This window comes from Pinus tabuliformis, chromosome 6, assembly GCF_031772625.1.
Source record: "Pinus tabuliformis cultivar Carrire ecotype Pingquan chromosome 6, CPIR1, whole genome shotgun sequence".
Classification (NCBI taxonomy): Eukaryota; Viridiplantae; Streptophyta; class Pinopsida; order Pinales; family Pinaceae; genus Pinus; species Pinus tabuliformis.
In genome coordinates this window covers 557,617,568-557,639,336 of record NC_142292.1, presented here as the reverse complement: position 1 = coordinate 557,639,336, position 21,769 = coordinate 557,617,568, and the positions used below count along the sequence as shown (strand labels likewise).

The 21,769-nt window shown below is 44.7% G+C and overlaps 1 protein-coding gene across 1 annotated transcript; it reads left to right on the top strand.

Moving 5' to 3' along the window:
- The first annotated feature begins 15,361 nt into the window (after positions 1–15,361).
- Positions 15,362–15,901, top strand: LOC149259730 (uncharacterized). The gene has a single exon (XM_089455068.1). It carries the CDS (start codon positions 15,362–15,364, stop codon positions 15,899–15,901), a length of 540 nt encoding a protein of 179 aa, XP_089311194.1.
- The last annotated feature ends 5,868 nt before the right edge of the window (positions 15,902–21,769 follow it).

Here is a 21,769-nt window from a genome sequence, read left to right as displayed (position 1 = left end):
CCCCCGGTCCGGTGGCTGTCCTGGCGGAATCTCCCCAAATACTATGGCATACCGGTCAAGGATGGACTGTATCTCTAGGTGCACTGTCTGCCTGTAGTCCCTGCCTCTGATGCACGTAGCTCCACTGCCCACTCTACGTCTCCCTTCCAAAAGACTGCCTCCATCCGAAGAGCCGATGTGCACCGATCCCCTCTCCCGATGCGTCACACTCGAAAATGAATGGCTGCGTGAAATCTGGCAATGCAAGCACTGGGCAACTGCTCATAACCTCCTTAATCCTGTCAAAGGCTCGCTGTGCTGTATCCGAGCAACTGAAAGCCCCCTTCCTCGTCAAATTTGTCAGGGGTGCAGCAAGCTAGGGGAAACTCTTGACAAACTTCTGGTAGCAAGTACAAATGCCAATGAATCCCCCGAGTTCTATCACGTTTCTCGGCTCTAGCCATTCTCTAATGGCCCTGATCTTCTCCTCATGGACTCTCACTCCGTCCACCCTTATGATGTGTCCCAGATACAACATCTCCGTCAACCCAAACTCACACTTGGAGAGTTTGGCATAGAATTGCTGCTCCTATAAGATACGCAATACTGTCTCAATGTGCAGGAGATGCTCCTCCCAAGTCCTGCTGTAAATGAGAATATCATCAAAGAATACCAACACAAACTTCCTCAAGTGACTATGGAAGATGTGATTCATGTAGGACTGAAATGTAGCGGGGTCGTTGGTTAGCCCAAAGGGCATCACCAAGAACTCAAAGTGCCCATAGTGACACCTGAAGGCGGTCTTGGGAATGTCCTACTCCCTCACGCGAATCTGATGGTACCCAGATCTCAAATCAATCTTTTAGAAGAACCGTGCTCCTCTCAACTCGTCCATCAACTCATCGATCCTTGGTATGGGGTACCTGTTCTTCAGGGTCTTCTTGTTCAGGGCCCTGTAGTCAGTGCACATCCTCAATGTACCATCCTTCTTCTTCACCAACACCACAAAAGAAGCAAAAGGACTCGTGCTCGGTTGAATGTGCTCAAGAGCCAGCAACTCCTGGATAGCCCGCTCAATCTCATCCCGATAGGCCTTGTGGTGCCTATAGGGGGTGGTAATCGCTGCCTGTATGCCTTGCTCAAGCTCGATGGTGTGCTCAAACCCCCGATCCGGTGGCTGTCCTGGTGGAATCTCCCCAAACACTATGGCATACCGATCAAGGATGGACTGTATCTCTGGATGTATCGTCTGCCCTGTAGTCCCTGCCTCTGATGCTCGCAGCTCCACTGCCCACTCTATGTCTCCCTTCCGGAAGAATGCCTCTATCCGATGAGCCGAAACAGTCTGAGGTGGATATGTGTGTTGTCCCCGTATCTTCTCATGCCTCCCTGTCTTCTCATCATCCCACTCCATCTCTAGGGTCTTCCAATCTATCGTGACCTTCCCTAGAGTGATAAGCCACTGAACACCGAATATCATGTTGGTGTCCGGAATATCGACCACGAAAAAGTGGTCAGTCAGTGTGTAGGTGCCCATCGTCATTGATAACTCTGGAACATAACAAGCACACACCATGGTTTGATCTCCTGGGACCAAAACTGAAAAGCTATCGAAGCTCTCTGTCTGTATACCTCTCCGCTCAACCATCTGTGCATCAATGAAGTTGTGGGTTGCCCCACTATCAACCAAAACCGATACCCGCTGGCCACGTACTGTCCCCCGTACGCGTAGTGTCAAATACTTGGGAACTCCTCGCAATGCTGCAATGGCCCCTCCGGTAGGTGCAAAAGCTGCACCACTTGCTGGTGGTGGTGGAGGTGTCAAACAATCCTGCACGGCATGACTACCTCCTACCTCCACATCATCCTCCTCATCCAATTCCCCGCTGCTCTCGGAGAAGACCTCAATAAAATGTGCTTCGCCAGTAGCACATCTATGTCTCGGTGCCCACAGCTCCTGAAAGGTGAAGCACAACCGCTTCTTCTTCAACTCCCTCCTGGAATCATCATCAATCTGTACTCGTCCTGGATTCCCCTTCGGAGGCGGAATCCTCACATCCTTCCCCTTAGGCTGAAAAGCCTGTCGCTAGGGGTAAGGTGTCTGGGTCCTGGGTAAGACATCCTGTAAGTCCCGGGTCCTGCTAATAGCATCCTGAAGGGTGGTTGGTCTAGCGACTAGACCACGAAGTGGCTCTGCTAACCCCTCAACATACATGTAGATCCTTTGTGCCGCGGATAGATCTGGCACCATTACTGAAACCCTCAAGAAATTTTGAAATGTAGGTCTCTGGGCTCCCAGTCTGTTTGAGCCTCGTCAACTCCACAAAGTGTTGTTTCGGATCCCTCCTGTCAAACCTCTCCATCAATATCTTGGTGAACTCGGCATATGTTGTCACTGTGGAGTGTCCAAGTGTAACCATCCCATCGAACCACCAATTCTGGGCCTCACCATCCAAATGTAATGTCGCCACCTTGATGGCCTCTGTCTCTGACATCTGGTTAACCTGGAAGTAAATGTCTAGTTTCTCCACCCAAGACTTTGCCGAACTGTTTGATGAACCATCAAACATAGGCAAGTGGAATCTACTAGCTGCACGGTGGGTGTCACCATCATGATAATGCTGGTACCCTCTGTGATGGTCGCGGCGTCTACTATCCCACTGGAGTTGAACAAAGTCTCTGAATGAGAGAGCCTCCTTGAACTCCTGCCCATAGGCCTGGTATTCTGCAAAATAATCGCCCATATAACCGGGCTCTGCCTCCTACTGGGCTCCAGACCCCGTGTCTGCTCCTAAGAAAGTGGGCATGGTAGAACGTGTAGGGGCATGTGAGGCCACCTGCTGAGTAGTATCACGCTGCTCTGGCAAATGGTGGGATGCACTTGATCCCTCACCAACCTAGAAAACCCGTGGGCTCTCACGCTGCCTAGCCTCTACTGCCGTGAATCTCTGCCCCATCACCTCAATCTGCGTCGACAGATCCTGTATTGATTTGAGGAGCATGCCCGCAAATCTCTTCCCGTCCTCATCCACCACAGGCTCCTCCTTCTCTGCGTCCACCACAGGCTCCTCCTGTTTTGCGTCCACCACCGGAACACAGTCTCCCTCTCTATAAGTGTTCTCCAACCTACGCCCAGTGTCTTTGTATCTCCTATCTCTGTAACAGATGTAGGGCTTTTCCCTCGGTGTCATAGATTGCTAGCTCCATAGGCTGAGCCAAATCTATGCTCTGATACCATTGTAATATCACGTTTTCGAGATATTCCCCAAACCCCAATAAACTCCGACCAAATGCGTATAAATGATATAATAACTGGGAAGCTCAAAATGATAAAAATAACAGTGGTGTAACATATAATAATATAAGCAGATATTCAAGAAATGTAGAGAGCAATGCTGAGCCATTTTATTGTATTGAGTAATAGAATGAGTATAGGAGGTGATAAGAAAGATGGCACCTCGACTTGCACAAGGCAAGTGAAGAAATACACTTAGAATAGCAAAAGAATGGCCTCTCTCTGAATTGCGTCCAAGTTGCTGGAGAACTGCCGTGCTGTTGGAAATCAAATGAGGATCTGGGGCTGTTTCTCTCCTCAGAAAATGCTGAAACTCTAGAATCGGATTCTACTCAAGGAATCCAAAAAAACCCAGAAAGCTTTTCTAAAATGGCCGACCCCCGAAAATCGCCCCCTTGAGAACCCACACAATGCCTCAAGGCTCTGCGCTTCTACTGAAATAAACCCACCACAACTCTGCCTGAAACTCAGCCAAAACCCTCCAATATGCAAGGGTTGATCCCTTTCTCAACCTCCCAACACAAATCCCCCTGCAAAACCTCAATCCAGAACTCCCGCCAGAAAGAACTGGGTCATCCCTCTCAAGATTGCACAGTCATCCAAGATGCTCAATCCTCCTGCCAAAATGCTGATGAAACTTATGCAAAAATACTAATGAAATACCTTGCCTAAGTAGGCATTTTAAGTCCCCCGGGGTTAAGGGCGAGATCTCTGAACGGAGACACTCAATGCACTAAACAATGCTGCGGACTAGCTAAATGACTAGCATGCTCCAAGTCAAAGTGACTAGCTCAAATGCACATAATCGAATGCCAAAATGAGGAGGCTCCTCTCTCCTTTATAGCATTGGCCTCTCTCAATCCCAAGGCTCACCTCCTCTAATGTAGCTTTCCTCTTGTCACGTGTTCCTCACCATCTGCGCAGTCACTCCAAGTGTCTACGTGGGCCCCTCCTCTACGTGGTTCTTTGTCCCCCCTTGGCTCACCTTTTAAGTTACAACGTTGTGCTACTAGGGAGTGTCTTTATTCATGAAGTGAGTATGTCCCCCTTTCCTCACCTTTTTATTTATAAATAGCTATAGAAGGCAAAATTGAGCAAAATCGAATATTCCAATTAGCCATGGCTAATTAGGAATATTACAGTCTTCCCTGGCAAAATGTTGTTTGTCCTCAAGCAACTGAAGTGATGGATGTTGCAAGATTTTCTCACTCTCCCAAGTGGCATCCTCATTCGGCAAATTCTTCCACCTCACCAAGAATTCCCGGACCGTCCTGCTCCGCAGCTGCCTCTCCCTAGTATCAATGATAGCCTCCGGCTGCAACACCAAATGATCCTCATCATCCATGGGTGGTAGCTCATCTGTCACTGTCACCTACTGCCCCAATGCCTTGCTCAGGCATGATACATGAAAAACGTTATGAATCTTGCTGCCTTGGGGTAGCTCCAACTCATATGCAACCTCTTCAATCCTATGTATCACCCTGTATGGCCCATAAAAGCGGGGCTTGAGCTTCTCAGCCCCCTTCAGTATCGCTGTAATCGTAGGTAGACCATCTGCCCTACCTCAAACTATCTCTCCACCCGACCCCTGTCGGCATACAGCTTCTGCTGGTTCTGCACTGTAGCCATATTATCCTTGAGAGCTCGGAGGATATCCTGACTCTCTTGGATCCAAATATTGGCTCTAGGAGCCTTGCTATCACCAAACATCATGTCAACAAAAGATAAAGGATGATACCCATATAAGGCATAGAATGGTGACATACCAATGGACATGTGATGTGAAGTGTTGTAGCATTACTCCCCTAGATGCAGCCACTTCAGCCATGCTCGCTGCTGCCCACTGACATAGTTACGCAAGTAGCCCTCCAGCCACTTGTTAACTATCTCTTTCTACCCGTCCGTCTGTGGGTGATAACTGGTACTCGATGTCAACTCCGTCCCCACCAACCGGAAAAGCTCCTGCCAAAACCCGCCCATGAAATGGCTACCCCTATCACTGACGATGGTCTTAGTAAGACCATGTAGCCTGAAGATCTCTTTGAAGAACAACTCGGCCCCCTGTGATGCTGTATAGTGCGGATATGGCAAAAAAATGGGCGTACTTTGTCAGTTGATCAACGACGACAAAGATACAATCCTTGCCCTGTACCATGGGCAACTTTGTGATGAAGTCCATCGAAATACTCTCCCACTTCCCCTCCAGAATGGGAAGAGGCTGCAATAATCCCGCGGGATGGCTCATCTCTCCCTTGTTTATCTGGCAAACATCGCACTCCCAGAAATGCTGGAGTAAGTCCTCCTTGAGGCCCTTCCATGAGAACCTCTCTCTAATGGCCCTGTAGGTTTTGGTAAACCCCTGATGGCCTGCCAATGGTGAATCATGTGATGCCTGGAGTATCTTCTTCTTGAGCTGAGACCCCTCAGTTAAGAAGATCTGGTCCCTGTAATAGATGATCTCATCAACCACCCTGTACCTGTCATCTACCACCTGCCCATCCAGAACCTCACAAACCTGTCCTTGGAGTACTCTACTAAGAATTGAGCCCTCCAATCTATATCCAAGCTCATAAGAGACAATGTGGCTGGTCTACGTGAAAGGGCATCTGCTACCACGTTGTTCTTACCCTTGACATACTCAATGTCAAAGTCATATGCTTGGATCTTACTGATCCACTTTTGCTGCCTCTCTTGTAGTTGATTCTGCTCCAAAAAGAACCTGAGGCTGTTGTGATCAGTCCTCACCTTGAACCTGTTACCTACCAAATATTGCCAGAACTTGGCCAATGCATGCATGATGGCCAACATTTCCTTGTCGTATATAGAATACAACCTCTCGTGCGGAAGGAGCTTCCGGCTCTCATAGGCTATAGGGTGACCTCCCTGCAACAATACTGCGCCGATCCCCTCTCCCGACGCGTCACACTCCAAAATGAATGGCTGCGTGAAATTTGGCAAGGCAAGCACTAGGCAGCTGCTCATAACCTCCTTGAGCCTATCAAAGGCTCGTTGCACTATATCCGATCAACTAAAAGCCCCCTTCCTTGTCAAATCTGTCAGGGGTGCAGCAAGCTGGGAAAAACTCTTGACGAACTTCCGGTAGTAAGTACAAATGCCAATGAATCCCCGGAGTTCTGTCACGTTTCTCGGCTCTGGCCATTTTCTGATGGCCCTGATCTTCTCTTCGTGGACTCTCACTCCGTCCACCCCTATGATGTGTCCCAGATACAACATCTCCGTCAACCCAAACTCACACTTGGAGAGTTTGGCATAAAACTGCTGCTCTTGTAAGATACGCAATACTGTCTCAATGTGCTGGAGATGCTCTTCCCAAGTCCTGCTGTAAATGAGAATATCATCAAAGAATACCAAGACAAACTTCCTCAAGTGACTATGGAAGATGTGATTCATGCAGGACTGAAATGTAGCGGGGTTGTTGGTTAGCCCAAAGGGCATCACCAAGAACTCAAAGTGCACATAGTGACACCTGAAGGCGGTCTTGGGAATGTCCTGCTCCCTCACGCGAATCTGATGGTACCCAGATATCAAATCAATCTTTGAGAAGAACCATGCTCCTCTCAACTCGTCCATCAACTCATCGATCCTGGGTATGGGGTACCTGTTCTTCAGGTTCTTCTTGTTGAGGGTCTTGTAGTGAATGCACATCCTCAATGTATCGTCCTTCTTCTTCACCAACACCACGGAAGAAGCAAAAGGACTCGTGTTCGGTTGAATGTGCCCAAGAGCCAACAACTCTTGGATAGCTCGCTCAATCTCATCCCGATAGGCCTTGGGGTGCCTATAGGGGGTGGTAATCGCTGCCTGTATGCCCTGCTCAAGCTCGATGGTGTGCTCAAACCCCCGATCCGGTGGCTGTCCTAGTGGAATCTCCCCAAACACTATGGCATACTGATCAAGGATGGACTATATCTTTGGATGTACCGTCTGCCCTGTAGTCTCTGCCTCTGATGCTCGCAGCTCCACTGCCCACTCTATGTCTCCCTTCCGGAACACTGCCTCCATCCGATGAGCCGAAACAGTCTGAGGCGGATGTGTGTGCTGTCCCCGTATCTTCTCATGCCTCCCTATCTTCTCATCATCCCACTCCATCTCTAGGGTCGTCCAATCCGTCGTGACCTTCCCTAGAGTGATAAGTCACTGAACACCCAGTATTATGTTGGTGTCCGGAATATCAACCATGAAAAAGTGGTCAGTCAATGTGTAGGTGCCCATAGTCAATGAAAGCTCTGGAACATAACAAGCACACATCATGGTCTGATCTCCTGGGACCAAGACTGAAAACCCATCGAAGCTCTCTGTCTGTATACCTCTCCGCTCAACCATCTGTGCATTGATGAAGTTGTGGGTTGCCCCACTGTCAACCAAAATTGATACTTGCTGGCCACGTACTGTCCCCTGTACGTGTAGCGTTAGATACTTGGGAACTCCTCGCAATGTTGCAAGGGCCCCTTCGGTGGGTGCAAAAGATGCACCACCTGCTGCTGGCGGTGGAGGTGGCAAAGGTCCCTGTACGACATGGCTATCTCCTACCTCCACATCATCCTCATTATCCTCTTCTCCACTGCTCTCGGAGAAGACCTCAAGAAAATGTGCTTTGCCAGCAGCACATCTATGTCCTGGTGCCCATGGCTCCTGACAGGTGAAGCACAACTGCTTCTTCTTCAGTTCCCTCCTGGCATCGTCGTCAATCTATACTCGTCCTGGATTCCCCTTTGGAGGTGGAATCCTCACATCCTTCCCCTTAGACTAGAAAGTCTATCTCTAGGGGTAAGGTGTCTGGGTCCTGGGTAAGACATCCTGTAAGTCCCGGGTCTTGTTGATAGCGTCCTGTAGTGTGGCTGGTCTAGTGGATCGGACTAAACCCCGAAGTGGCTCTGCTAACCCCTCAACATACATATAGACCCTCCACGCCGTGGATAGGTCTGGCACCATCACGGAGACCCTCAAGAAAACTGCAATGTAGCTCTCTAGGCTCCCTGTCTGTTTGAGCCTCGTCATCTCAACAAAATGCTGCTCTGGATCCCTCTGATCAAATCGCTCAATCAATCTCCTGGTAGACTCAACATATGTCGTCACTGTGGAGTGCCTGAGTGTAACCATCCCATGAAACCACCAATCCTAGGCCTCACCATCCAAATGCAATGTTGCCACCTTGATGGCCTTTGTCTCCGACATCTGGTTAAGCTGGAAATAAATGTCCAGCTTCTCCACCCAGGACTTTGCCGAACTGTTTGATGAACCATCAACTGTAAGCAAGTGGAATCTACTCGCTGCATGTTGGGTGTCACCGTCATGGTAATGCCGGTACCCTCTATGATGGTCGCGGGGTCTACTATCCTGCTGGAGTTGAACAAAATCTCTGAATGAGAGGGCTTCCCTGAACTCCTGCCCATAGGCCTGGTACTCTGCAAAATAATCGCCCATATGTCCAGGCTCTGCCTCCTGCTAGGCTACGGCCCCCGTGTCGGCTCCTAAGAAAGTGGGCATGGTAGAGCGTGTAGGGGCATGTGAGGCCACCTGCTGCACAGTATCACGCTGCTTTGGCAAATGGTGGGATGCGCCTGATCCCTCACCAACCTAGAAAACCTGTGGGCTCTCATGCTGTCTGGCCTCTACTGCCATGAATCTCTGCCCCATCACCTCAATCTGCCTCGACAGATCCTGCACTAATTTGAGGAGCATATCCGCAAATCTCTTCCCGTCATCATCTGCCATCGGATCCTCCTGCTCTGCGTCCACCACAGGCTCCTTCAGTTCTACGTCCCCCACAGGCTCCTCCTGTTCTGCGTCCACCACTGGAACACAATCTCCCTCTCCATAAGTGTTCTCCAACCTACACCAAATGTCTCTGTATCTCCGATCTCTGTAACAGATGTAGGGTTTTTCCCCTAGTGTCATAGATTGCTAGCTCCACAGGTTGAGCTAGATCTATGTTTTGATACCACTGCAATATCCCTTACCAGGAATATTCCTCAAACACAAGCAAACTCCAACCAGAGACGAACTGGGAGGGCATTTACCAGATATGTCGCCTCTGAAAAGAGGACGAGATCAGGAGGCTACCTGGCCCTTTCCAGACTTTGTCTAAGAGTATAGGAGAAAACACACAAGTGGTATAGTAGCCGAGAAGCTCAAAGAGATAAAAATAACAATGGTGCAACATATAGTAATATAATCGTAAGCAGATACTCAAGAAATGCAGAGAGAAATGTTAAGCCATTTTATTATACTGAGTAATAGAATGAGCATAGGAGGTGATCAGAAAGATGGCACCTCAACTTGCACAAGGCAAGTGAAGAAATACACTCAGAATAGCAAGGACTTGCCTCTCTCTGAACTACATCCAAGCTGCTGGGGAACTGTTGTGCTGCTGCTGCTGCTAGAAAACAAATGAGGATTTGGGGTTGTTCCCCTCCTCAGAAAATGTTGAAACTCTGGAATCGGACTCTACTCAAGAAACCCAGAAAAACCTAGAAAGCTTTCTTGAAATGGCTAACCCCCGAAAATCGCCCCCTTGAGGACCCACGCAATCCCTCAAGGCTCTGCGCTGCCACTGAAATAAACCCACCACAACTCTACCTAAAACTCAGCCAAAATCCTTCAATATGCAAGGGTTTATCCCCTGCTCAACCTCCCAGCACAAATCCCCCTACAAAACCTCAATCCCGAACTCCTGCCAGAAAGAACTGCGTCATCCCTCTTAAGACTGCGCAGTCATCTAAGATGCTTAATCCTCCTGCCAAAATGCTAATGAAACTACTACAAAAATACTGATGGAAATACCTTTCCCGAGCAGGCACTCGAAGTCCCTCGGGGCTAAGGGTGAGATCTCCGAACGGAGACACTCAATGCACTAAACAACGCTGCAGACTAGCTAAACAGCCAGCGTGCTCTAAGTCGAAGTGACTAGCTCAAATGTTCATAATCGAATGATCAAAATGAGGCAGCTTCTCTCTCCTTTATAGCCTTTCCCTCTCTTAATCCCTAGGCTCACCTCCTCCAACGTAATTCCTTTCTTGCCACATGTTTCTTCCCTTCTGCGCAGTCCCTCCAAGTGTCTGCGTGGGCTCCATCTCTGCGTCCCCTTTTTGGCCCCCTTGGCTCCCCTTTAAGTCACAATGTTGTGCTACTAGGAAGTGACTTTTATTCTAAAAGTGAGTTATGTCCCCCTTCCCCACCTTTTTATTTATAAATAACTATAGAAGGAAAAAATTGAGCAAAATCAAATATTCCAATTAGCCATGGCTAATTAGGAATATTACAACAAATATATAGATCATGCACTGAAGTAAGATGAGACAATAACACAAGGGACACCGTTATTTTTGGACAATCGTCCTTGGAAAAACCGGTGCAGCATATAGAGGGTTTGTATTATTAAGAAGATTTCTTGAGTACAACTAGGGTGCCATAAATGGCTCACCCAATAGAGAATATCCTTGGCAGTAGTACCTCTATCTGGAGATAGATATTCCGGCAAATCAGCTACCGGATGATTAAACTCCACAGTGACTTTGGTTGTTCCCTATGCTGGTCAGCGAAAGATGCTCCAAGCACTGTTCAGGGACAACGTCACTCTTCCAGAAGCTGCGTCACCCTATCTTGAATCAAAATCTGTTGATCTACTCCCAGTTTGTCCCACAAAATCTCCCCAGTGCTGCCTACGAAGCCCTCTACGATTTTTGCGTCAACCTCTACATCCATCTGCGGCCTCTACTTCAGCTCCTACAGCCTCTGCGTCAGCCCTTCTAGGACCTGTGTTGTCTCTCCCGGCACTTCACTACCTCTCTGCTATGTATTCTTCAGCCTCGGATGGAAATCCCTTGCTGAATTGCCCCTCAAATGCATTTGAGCACTAACTCGATTTCCTTAGCAAACCTTGCCCCAGAAAATCGAATTCTTCATCTCTCTTGGTGTGTCTCCAACTACTTTTCCTATTGACGCTTCAACGCCCGAGATTAAGTCCCTAATCAACGACTAAGATTAGAGCTGGCTTGATCCTCATCGCTTAGAACTTTCTCACCCATTTTATATTAATACACATTAATATTTTTATTTTCATAAGTTTAGAGTTAGGGACCCATTAAAAATATTAATTATTTTAATATCTCTTCATCAAAGTCATGACGAGAGCACATTCGATACTTCCCAAAATAAACACCTTTGACCATTATTTCTGGAGCCCTTTTCTTCAGCATGGCACTTGAGGACTCAAGTAGGCCCTCCAATGACCATCCTTGCCATTATTCTATCATTTTGGGTAGCTTTGGATGGCTTATTTTTCATTTATTGAGCTATTTTGTGGGTTTGTCAGGAAAAGGGATATTATTTGCACATGAAAAAATTATTAGGGGCTTAATGACTCCAATTAGGCTAAATCAAACTTGTAAAGGCTCATATAAATAAAGGAGAGCCTCATTTGTATTGGATCATCATCACTTCTTCGATTAGCTCTCTTGGAAGAATTTCACACTTTCTCTTGGTTGTCTATTGGAGATCTTTTGATGCATTTCGATATTTTTGGAGCTGAAATTTTGTTCTCTCTTGGAGCCATCTTCTTGATCTTGTATTGGATATATCTATTGTTATCTTGTATGTAAATCTTGTTGAAGATTTTTTTACATGAAAAATGTCTAATGTGTGGAAATTTTGTAACTAGCTTTTTCTTTTGTGCACTAATTATTGAATATCATTGTAAAAGATAGTTAGATTGCAAATTTGTGCATGTTCCTCATTGATAACAAGTAGATGAATGTTCCTAGTGGAGTAGCACTCGTTTTTCTTCCATAAAAATCCATTGATTTTGGGTGGGTAAATGTTAAAGAGTGCTTTCTAGGGCATCACTTTTTAGCCTCCTTGAAGGCAATTTTGGCCAAATTTCAAATCACATAGACTCCATAGGCCAAGGATAAGGCACTAATCCATGCAAATTTGGTGATCACCCCATTTTCCCTTCTCTTTTTCTCCTCTTTCTAAATTTTGGCCCTAAACCTAGACGTCTTGCTAGGGCTTGATGTGAATTGCATAGAGAGAAATTTTTGCAAAACCACTTAAATAGCTTTCTACACTGATGTTTCCCTCAACTCTCCTCTAAATTTGAGACAATTCCCATGGTCGAATTGTGAGAGAACCCAAACCCTGGCTGGAATCTTGAAAATCACATTAAACGTCTTGGTGAAAGGTCTTCTTAAGGGTATTTGCACATAAAACTCAAAGGAAGTTAAACATTTCGACCTTTTCCTAGCTTGATCTAGTGTGCACCTAGGAGGTTTTCCTCCCATGATAAAGTCATAAACTCTAGATCTTGTGTGGAACCAATCTAGGTCTCTCAAATAGAAAAAGCCCAATTGAAGGTATATGATTATCTCACAAAGCTACTTGAGAGGTTTTATATCATATTGAGGGTCTTGACCTTAGGCATACTCATTGTTGCTAAACACCTCTAAACCCTAGGTCTAATCCTTCCACCTTAGGTCTTTCTTGGGGATCAATTAAGCTTCATTGAAGCAAGTGAGCCTCATATTGAGCCTCTCCTTTGAATGGGCCTTGGAAATCACAATATACCTAGTTGTTGATCCTACCATTATTAGTGATATCTTTCATCCCAGGAGTTCTCCCATCATTGAAATTTCGTACAAAGTAGGGGACATTGGCTGAGATGAGTGGGTCTTTGTCCCATTGTTGTCATATGGTCTAGTAGTTGTCCCTTAGGTATTGTTACCCACCACCTGTGGCTAGTATCCATAGGAGAAATTTTTTCTCCTAGATGGTTCTCAGATAGGAGCCAGCGACCCCTTGCAGCCACCAAATAGTTCGATGTGCCACTATCTCTGCCACGTGAGCTAGCAATATGGTCCCTTACCCCTCTGTCATGATCGCAGGTTTCAAGGTGGGCCTTTTGACCCTAACGGTATGACTTTTCATTGTGTAGTTTACTTATCATGGACACTTTTGGGTATGGATTAGTGGGGGGATTCGATGGAAAAAGTGGGCTTCATTTGTACTCTTGTCTCCTTTGTCCAATTTGATGGTTAACATTGTATCATAGTCCTGTGGCATCTCCTTTGTTGGCTACTAGCTTTAGAGATGGAACTACATGGAAACCCCAATTTTGGTTGCGTGGTCTTGCTTCCGGACACCATATACATCACTCCCCTTTGCTCGTTATAACCCCATTCACCATATTACTCATTTGAGTTTGCATTTGTCCATTGGCCTCCCCTTCCCCTTTCCCACACTTTGGGGCGGGCCTAGAATGATGCCTCGAAGATTGATGCGACTTAAAAGAAAAGAATAAGCATAATTTGACCACTATCAACAAGAAATGTACCATAAAATTCAAAAGATTGTCGGGACATACAAATTTAACACGTGGGCAAAAGCCAAACATGAGCTCTACCCTTGTCATCATGGCCATCACCTTGGTTCCTAGTGTTAGTTTTTGTAGCATCGGATGTATTCTAGCCATGAAATTTTGTGGAGAGGCTAGAATATATGAGATCTCCAAAACCCAAAAATCGTTTCAGGAAATTCTACCTAGGAATGACTTAATTAGATTATTATTTAGTGTTTAAATATTTCAAAAGTCTAAACTTAGGGAATATGACTAATTAATCAAAATTAATTAACTCAAGGTGTGAATGTTCTAGAAACTCACACGGATCGACCTCAAGTTAATCATAGCCATCGATTAAGATCTAATCGATGGGCACTTGGAGAATACACTTGAGAAGTTTGATTTCATGAGCAGATCGATTTCCAAAGTAGCGACAGTCAGTTGCCGTAGAGTGAGCTAGAGATCGAAGCAGTGTGAGAGGGGCAGGGACAATGATCCGAAGGAAAGATTTTCTAGATCCGGGGCAGCAGCAGCAAGTGAGTTGAATTATCCTGGAGAGGCAACGCTGAGGGACTCCGCAGTGCTTCAGTCAGGCAGATCAATTTGGAGAGAAGGAAATTCGTTCTTAGCTCTAGAGGCCGGGAAGGAGTCCCAGAGGGCCGGAGAGACGACTTCCTCAGCTTCCAGAGGTAGAACGACTTCATCTTAGCCTAGTCCGAAGCAAGTCGTTTAGCCAGCTACGCAGAGCAGCGCAGAGGCTGACGCAGTGCTCGAGGAGGCTGAGTTTTGATAGGGAAAGTCAAGCGAAAGATTGCCTGTGGGAGAAGGGTAATTCCCTTCAGTGTTTTACTCATATTTTCTTGTTGTTTGGAATTCTAGTTGGGCATCCATAGATATACTCAGATTTCACTGCTACATAATAAATAAAACCCTCACTACTGCACCGGTTTTCCCAAGTTGGGTTTTTCCAGGGACATTGGTCCAAAAATAACCGTGTAAATATACGTGTGTGCTAGCATCTATTCCAGCATTTATTCTTCCGCAGTTTTATTTGTGTAGGTTGTAGTGTAATTTATTCAGTATTTGTTGTAGGAAATAGTAAGTAAATTGTTAAAATTTAATTAATAATTGGGAGAATAATTTCCAGTCGCTGCAATAGGATTTTGGTTTAGGAATTTTCACATGGTATCAGAGCACAAATGATCAACCAGAGAGCTCAGTAGCGAAAACAGAGGGAGTTTCGTTGTTCAATGAAGACAGTAGATCGAAACCTCGGAGGGCAGTGCAGTCACTTTTCCAATAGGCTGAATTTCTTGAGGAGATTCGATTTTTTTGAGTGTGGGATAGAAAAAATTGATCTCTTCAGATTGAGGGATTCAAGAGGCAGAGGGAGCAGCCCAGTATTTTCATAGAGCAGATCTCTAGTTAGACGCCGTAGTTTTGCAGCAATTTTCTAGAGCAGAGCTAGCGTCGGGTGGAAGGAAGAAGAGCACACATTGAGGGAAAATTTTCCTCAAGGAACTTCTAGTCTCAAGAAGTTCAATTTCCCTTGGAGATCAGCGGTCATTGTGTGCATATTTTCTCACTCCAGAAGGGAGTGTGAATATCTGAGAAGCAACTGAGCAAAAGGGAAGAGGATACTTTTAACATTGTTTGAGATGGCCACTGCTGGGCTTCAAGATCAGGACAAGTTGGATGGTGCTTCTAACTATGTCATCTGGAAGGCAAGGATGTCCTTCCTTCTAGATGAGTTTGGCCTGAAGACATATATTGATGTAGTGGTAGCAGTACCCCAGGATGCAGATCAGTTGAAGGAGTACAGAAAGGAGATGGCGTGGGTGAAGAGGTTGATCCTAGACCGGCTTCAAGATCACATTGTTTCACACATAGCTATCAAAGGGATCTCCAGAGAGATGTGGGAGACTCTCTCCACGCTATACCATAGAACATCCGAGCAGTGGAAGATGTATTTAGAGGAGAAGCTGAGGCTCATCCAGATGCAAAAGGGGGAAGGCATAGACCCCTTCCTCACCAGGATTGAGGAAGTCCGAGACCAGTTGTCAGCTGTTGGGATAACGCCTCAACCTATAGAGCTAGTAAGATTGGCACTCAACAGTGTCTCCGAGGAGTGGAAAATCTTTGTCCAAATCATATTGGGCAGAGACAAGCTACCAGATTGGGACAGGATGTGGGTTGACTTGCAGCAAGAGGAATTGAGGCGAGCTCTTCTAAAGAGCTCCACCAGTGGCAACAACAGTGGATCGAAGTAGGTGAAGGAGGAGGAGAATGTGGCCCTCGCATCGAAGGGTCCTAGTCAAGGACAGTGGGAGCAACGAAAGTAGTAGAAGGACTTGTGAAAGGTCAAGTGGTTTAGATGTGGTGAGCTTGGTCATTACAGTACTGAGTGTCCTCTTAGGAAGAAGGACAAGGAGGAGAAGTAGGACCAATAGGCAACATTAGTAGAGATCGATAGGCTGTTCTCCAGGCTGAAGGAAGACTTCACCATGTTTGCTGACATACCCCTAGGATTGAAGTGGGGTGATTTGGTGCTGTAGCCCCAGAGTGCTACATATGGGCAAGATTCTTGAGGAGGTCCACCTCTTGGATTAGTACCTTGCTACAGGAGCCCACAGTTTTTAGTAGCAGGATGGATCATTGGCAGTAGATGCAGTGAAATGCTAGAGTGACCACTGTAGAGTCTAGTAGCAGTCAAATGCTGGGAAGCGCAGTGCAGAATTAGCTGTAGTGCAGGTGGCATAGTTCACAGTCAGCATCAACATAGATTCCTCAGTGACAGCGTAGATACTAGTAGTAGTGAGAGACTCGGGTGACAAATGCATCATACTCATCATAGTTGATTCAGTGTTTAGGATGCTTCTCAGTTGCAGTTGTTGCAGTTGCAGCAACAACAAATGAGAGGGAGTTGCAATGCGGATGCAGTGTTGGCAGCAGTTTAGTAGGGTCAGCATCAATACAAATGCAACAGATATCAGAGTTGTGCAGTGGTTGGTGGGCAGTAGCAGCCAGACATCAACAACGTGATAGGAGATGATACAGAGACAGGATGCAGTGGAGGACTAGAACACATTCCTCACTAAGAGAGAGTGTTAGTTTTTGTAGCATTGGATGTGTTCTAGCCTTGAAATTTTGCGGAGAGGCTACAATACATGAGATCTCCAAAACCCAGAAATCGTTTCTGGAAATTCCGCCTAAGAATGGCTTAATTAGATTATTAGTCTGTTTTTAAATATTTCCTAAGTCTAAACTTAGGGAATATGACTAATTCATCAGAATTAATTAAGGGAAGGTGTGAATGTTCTAGAAACTCGCACTGATCGACTTCAAGTTAATCCAACCCATCGATTAAGATCTAATCTTGGCCATTGAAGTCTCAATAGAGGATTAAAAGAAGAAGTTGATGGGCACTTGGAGAATACACTTGAGAAGATCGATTTCCACAGTAGCAATAGTTAGTTGCTGGAGAGAGCTAGAGATCGAAGCAATATGAGAGGGGCAGGAACAATGAGCCGGAGGTAATATTTTTCAGATCCAGGGAGGCAACAACAAGTGAGTTGAATTATCCCAGAGAGGCGGCAATGAGGGACTGCATAGTGCTTCAGTTAGGTAGATCGATTTGGAGAGAAGGAAATTCGTTCTCAGTTCCAGAGGCCGGGAAGGAGTCCCAGAGGGCCAGAGAGATGATTTCCTCAGTTTCCAGAGGCAAAACGACTTCATTTGAGCCTAGTCCGAATCAAGCCGTCCATCCAGCTATGTAGAGGCTGACGCAATGCTCTAAGAGGCCAAGTTTTGATAGGGAAAGTCGAGCCAAAGATTGCCTGTGGGAGAAGGGTAATTCCCTTCAGTATTTTACTTAGATTTTCTTGATGTTTGGATTGCTAGTTGGGCATCCATAGATGTACTCAGATTTCACTGCTACAAAATAAATAAAACCCTCACTGTTGCATCGGTTTTCCCAAGTTGGATTTTTCCGTGGGACATTGGTCTAAAAATAACTGTGTAAATTTATGTGTTTGCGCTAGAATTTATTCCAGCGTTTATTCTTTCGCAATTTTATTTGTGTAGGTTGCAGTGTGATTTATTTAGTATTTTTTGTAGGAAACAATAAGTAAACTGTTAAAATCTAATTAACAATTAGGAGAATAATTTCCAGTTGCTGCAATAGCATTCCGGTTTAGGAATTTTCACACCTAGGGCAGCTCATATTGGCCCCTTACATAAAGGAACCCATTATTATCCCAACTTCTGGTGGGAGATGAGCTGCCCCACCTTAAGGGGGTATTCATTGTTATATCTTACATATCATGCTCTCATCCCCTGGAGCCCGGAGCAGTTTCAAAAAAATAATCTATAAAAGGAAAAAGGCATATGAAGAAGGGTGGAAAGACAATGGTCTGGGTAACTCATGTACCACGATTCATATACCCAAGTGTGGGCTTGCCTTATTTTAACTACCATTGTATTGTGGCATGTGGCTTGGAGCCTTCTCTTGATGCCCCACTCCATTTCATCATTATATCACGTGCCACCTACCATTTGATGGATGTACCACCTAATAAGGTCCTTGGTTAACCTTCTTCTTGAACTTGGAGACACTTGTATGTTCTGAAGCCCATTATGGAAGGGCATGCCACTATGAAGCGTCCACTTGGTTCCATGATTTGTAAGCTCATTTATTCAATTGCACTAATGCTTGGTTGTAAGGTGAGGGGATGATTTGGATCTTATACAGGATTGCAGGTGGGTCTTCATTTGGGGTTTGGTCTCCTTATATGGGGTCCAAGCCCTGCAGAGGGTTATATTGGCATTTGTATAATGAGCGTTGAGAGACACGGGGCTCCACCATAACAGAGAGCAGATTGCCACTTCATGGGATCCTTCAGTTCCACTTATTGCGTTCTCGTGATCCACCAATTGGACAATGATGATGCACCTAGAGCACCTTGCCTAGCCATCTCTACTCTTGCACCACACACTTGACAGCTGATCCAGGGCCCAGATGAGGACGTGTCTCACCATTGGAGACAATGAGAGGGCTTGCATCATTGTCCAGCCCTTATAGATGGGATATAAGGTTGTTTGATCCATGTGGGGACCCATGAGTATGTTTTGTGCCCCCATAGCCACTTGGGGGCACCATAGGACGTTTACTTGGATACCAAGCGGCCACCCCCTTTATCACTATGTTTGGAGCTCATTCATTCATCTTGGCACACATTGGACTCCATTAGGCCTCTTCAATGCCCCGCCGACCTATTGTATTTATTATTTTTCCCTATTGGGAGGCTTATTTTTACATCGTATTTTATTAGTTGGGGCATTATTAGGCCTTATTAGGCAAATCGAATGCCTTAGGGAGGATATATATTGATGTGATGATCATTTCATTTAATCATCAGTTAGATTTGGATCATCATCTCTTTGTGAGAATTTTTCTAGCCTTATTGATGGACGAATTGGAATCTTGATGCATTTAGATGTTTGGAAAGAGCTTGTAATCTTGGAGCTTTGATTTTTGTCTATTGATGATTGGAAGATTTTCGCTATACATGTAAGTGTGCTTTCCATGTCTATTTCTCATTTTTATCACTTGTGTAATGTATGAAGAACTTTTCCTCATGAAGCTGGTGAAGCTACCTCAATGAAATGTGAATTTGTTGATCTTGTCTTTGTGAGGGCATTTTCATATGTTCATGCAAAGTATAGTGAATAAATGTCCTAGGGGTATATGATTGTTCATAATTGCCTTGATAAGTCATCAATTGCAACATTAAAGAAGTATAAATTTTCCTAGTAGCCGAGTTGTTGCCTCTAGGGCCATGCAAAGTTGCTAGGGAACTCCTTGATTGGGTATAAGGATCTCTAAACATTGAATCTCATTGACTCCATTCTCCCCATAGGCTAGGCACTGGTCTAGTCCTATGTGATCACCAAACAAATATCTCTCTCACTTCTTTTCTTCTTTTCCTAAGCCCTAACTATAGTAGGATTCCTAGGGCAGCACATGAAATGAATTGTAGCCATCCGAAATTAGTGAAACTTCGTCAAGGGCTGTGTTAGTGTCTCCTTGAGAGGCCCTCCAATTTTCAAGCCATTATGACAGTGGAATTTCAAGTTATCCCAAGCCCTTGCTCAAGAATCATTTCTCCCTAAGCTTCCTTTGGTTAGTGGCTTCATTAGGGATCATTGCATTGAAAATCCAAGCCAAATCCAATTTGTTTGATGTTTCACCTTGTTGTCGCACAAATTGTCACGACAATGCTCAGACCGGGGGTTGTCACCCTGATCCCCGATCTCTCCGTTTAAGCTTGTCTTCCGCGGCTAAGGGCGGTAGACCCTATGGGATAATGGATGGCCAACTGGGGACTAGTTGGGTTGGGAGACACGAGGGGCAACAAGCACTTAATTGATTTTATTAAGTTAATAGACTAGTGCCTTATGAAATAAATGATGAAACGATTATTTGTCGAATGCTGCAAAAATATGAAATCATTAACAATCGTTTACCAACTCAAACAAAGTTTAACTTTTACCAAATGTGAGATAATCGATAAATGCTCAATGGCTTAACAATATTCCAGCGATTAAAATTTCGAAAGATTAAAAGCTTTAAATAACCACGTAATTTCAAATGCAAACAGAGATCACATTCATATAGCTAATCTTTAAATGATCATTCAAGCATGTTTAACTACATGAAAATGATAAACACTAATCCCACGTCAAAATTTTAGAAGAAAAAGATATATCGTAAAACAAATGACAACCCCTTGAGCCAAGGCTGAATCTGGCAAGAAAAAAGAAGAAGAAACAAAAATCAATTTTTTTTTTTTAAGATTTTCTAACTAAAAATGCAATAAAACTAAATTAGATCTAATATCTAATCCAAAATTTTAAAAGGAACTTTTTGACTTTTATATCTATCTATATATATATATATATATATATATATTATATTTTTATAAATGAAAAGAACAAAGAAAAAATGTCTAGAACTAAGTCCTAAACTATGGGCTAAACAAAAAAAATGAAAATTGATATTATTTTTTTTTAAAGTAAAAAATAAAAATAAAACAAAACAAAACTAAAACTATATCAAAACTATATCTAAAAGCTATATCTAAAATTTAAATACGAAAACTAAACTAACACTCAAATATTAAACGCACCTCTCATAAAAACACATACACAAATCTAAAAAAAAGTTCTAACTATGCTAATAGTAATTTAGTTCTAAAAAAAAATAAAATTTGAACAAAGGAAACTTACCAATGCATGCATGTAAAAAAAAAAAACTTACGCGTATCAAATTTTTTGCTTTGTTTCAGCTGTTTGCGTGTGCAGGTTCGATTTCTGCTCGATGGTTGACGTAATGAATGTGCGTGGGAGGGGAAAAGAATGGCACACGTATTACAAAAGATGCGATTATAGGTGAAGGAGCTGAGCGATGGGAACAAGAGGGCGGAAGAATGGAGCCGCAGGGATATGGACAGCGTGAAGAATGCTGCGAATTTGAACCCACAGGTCAGTGTGAGGGTTTCGGAGAAGTCGACGAGCAATGGGTGGAAGCGTTGAATGTAGCGTGAAAGATCAGTGAGGAAATCGCAGGTACAACAAGTCGATGCAAGGGAATGAGGAAACTGCTGCATTTTGAGTGCCTGACAGCAGCAAGAGCAATGTTGGCAGCTGGATGATAGGGAATAGGCACAGCTGAGACAGCGTGGAACTGAAAGGAGCTGCAACAACGTTTTTTTTTGAATTTTTGTTTGCAGGCGACGATACACAGTACAGACGAGGGAGAGCAGGACAGCATGATGGTGATGGATGCGGCAATGCTGAGGATCCGCTTGTAGAATGGATGCAAAGAGCTGAGTAGTGTGAGAGATGGCGGATATAGCAGTCAAGAAAAATTCTGAATTTCTTGTGTTTCAAAATTATCAATGAAATCCTCGTAAGATTTCTTCCAGATCTGAGAACAACTGAAATTGAAACCCTTGGACAACAAAACAACTTAGATAAACCCTCGGAAATCTTCAGAAAATCCTGCAACCTGTAAATGGAAAAGAAAAACACCCAAAATATATGCAAAAAATAAAACCCTAAAAACCAGCTACAAAATT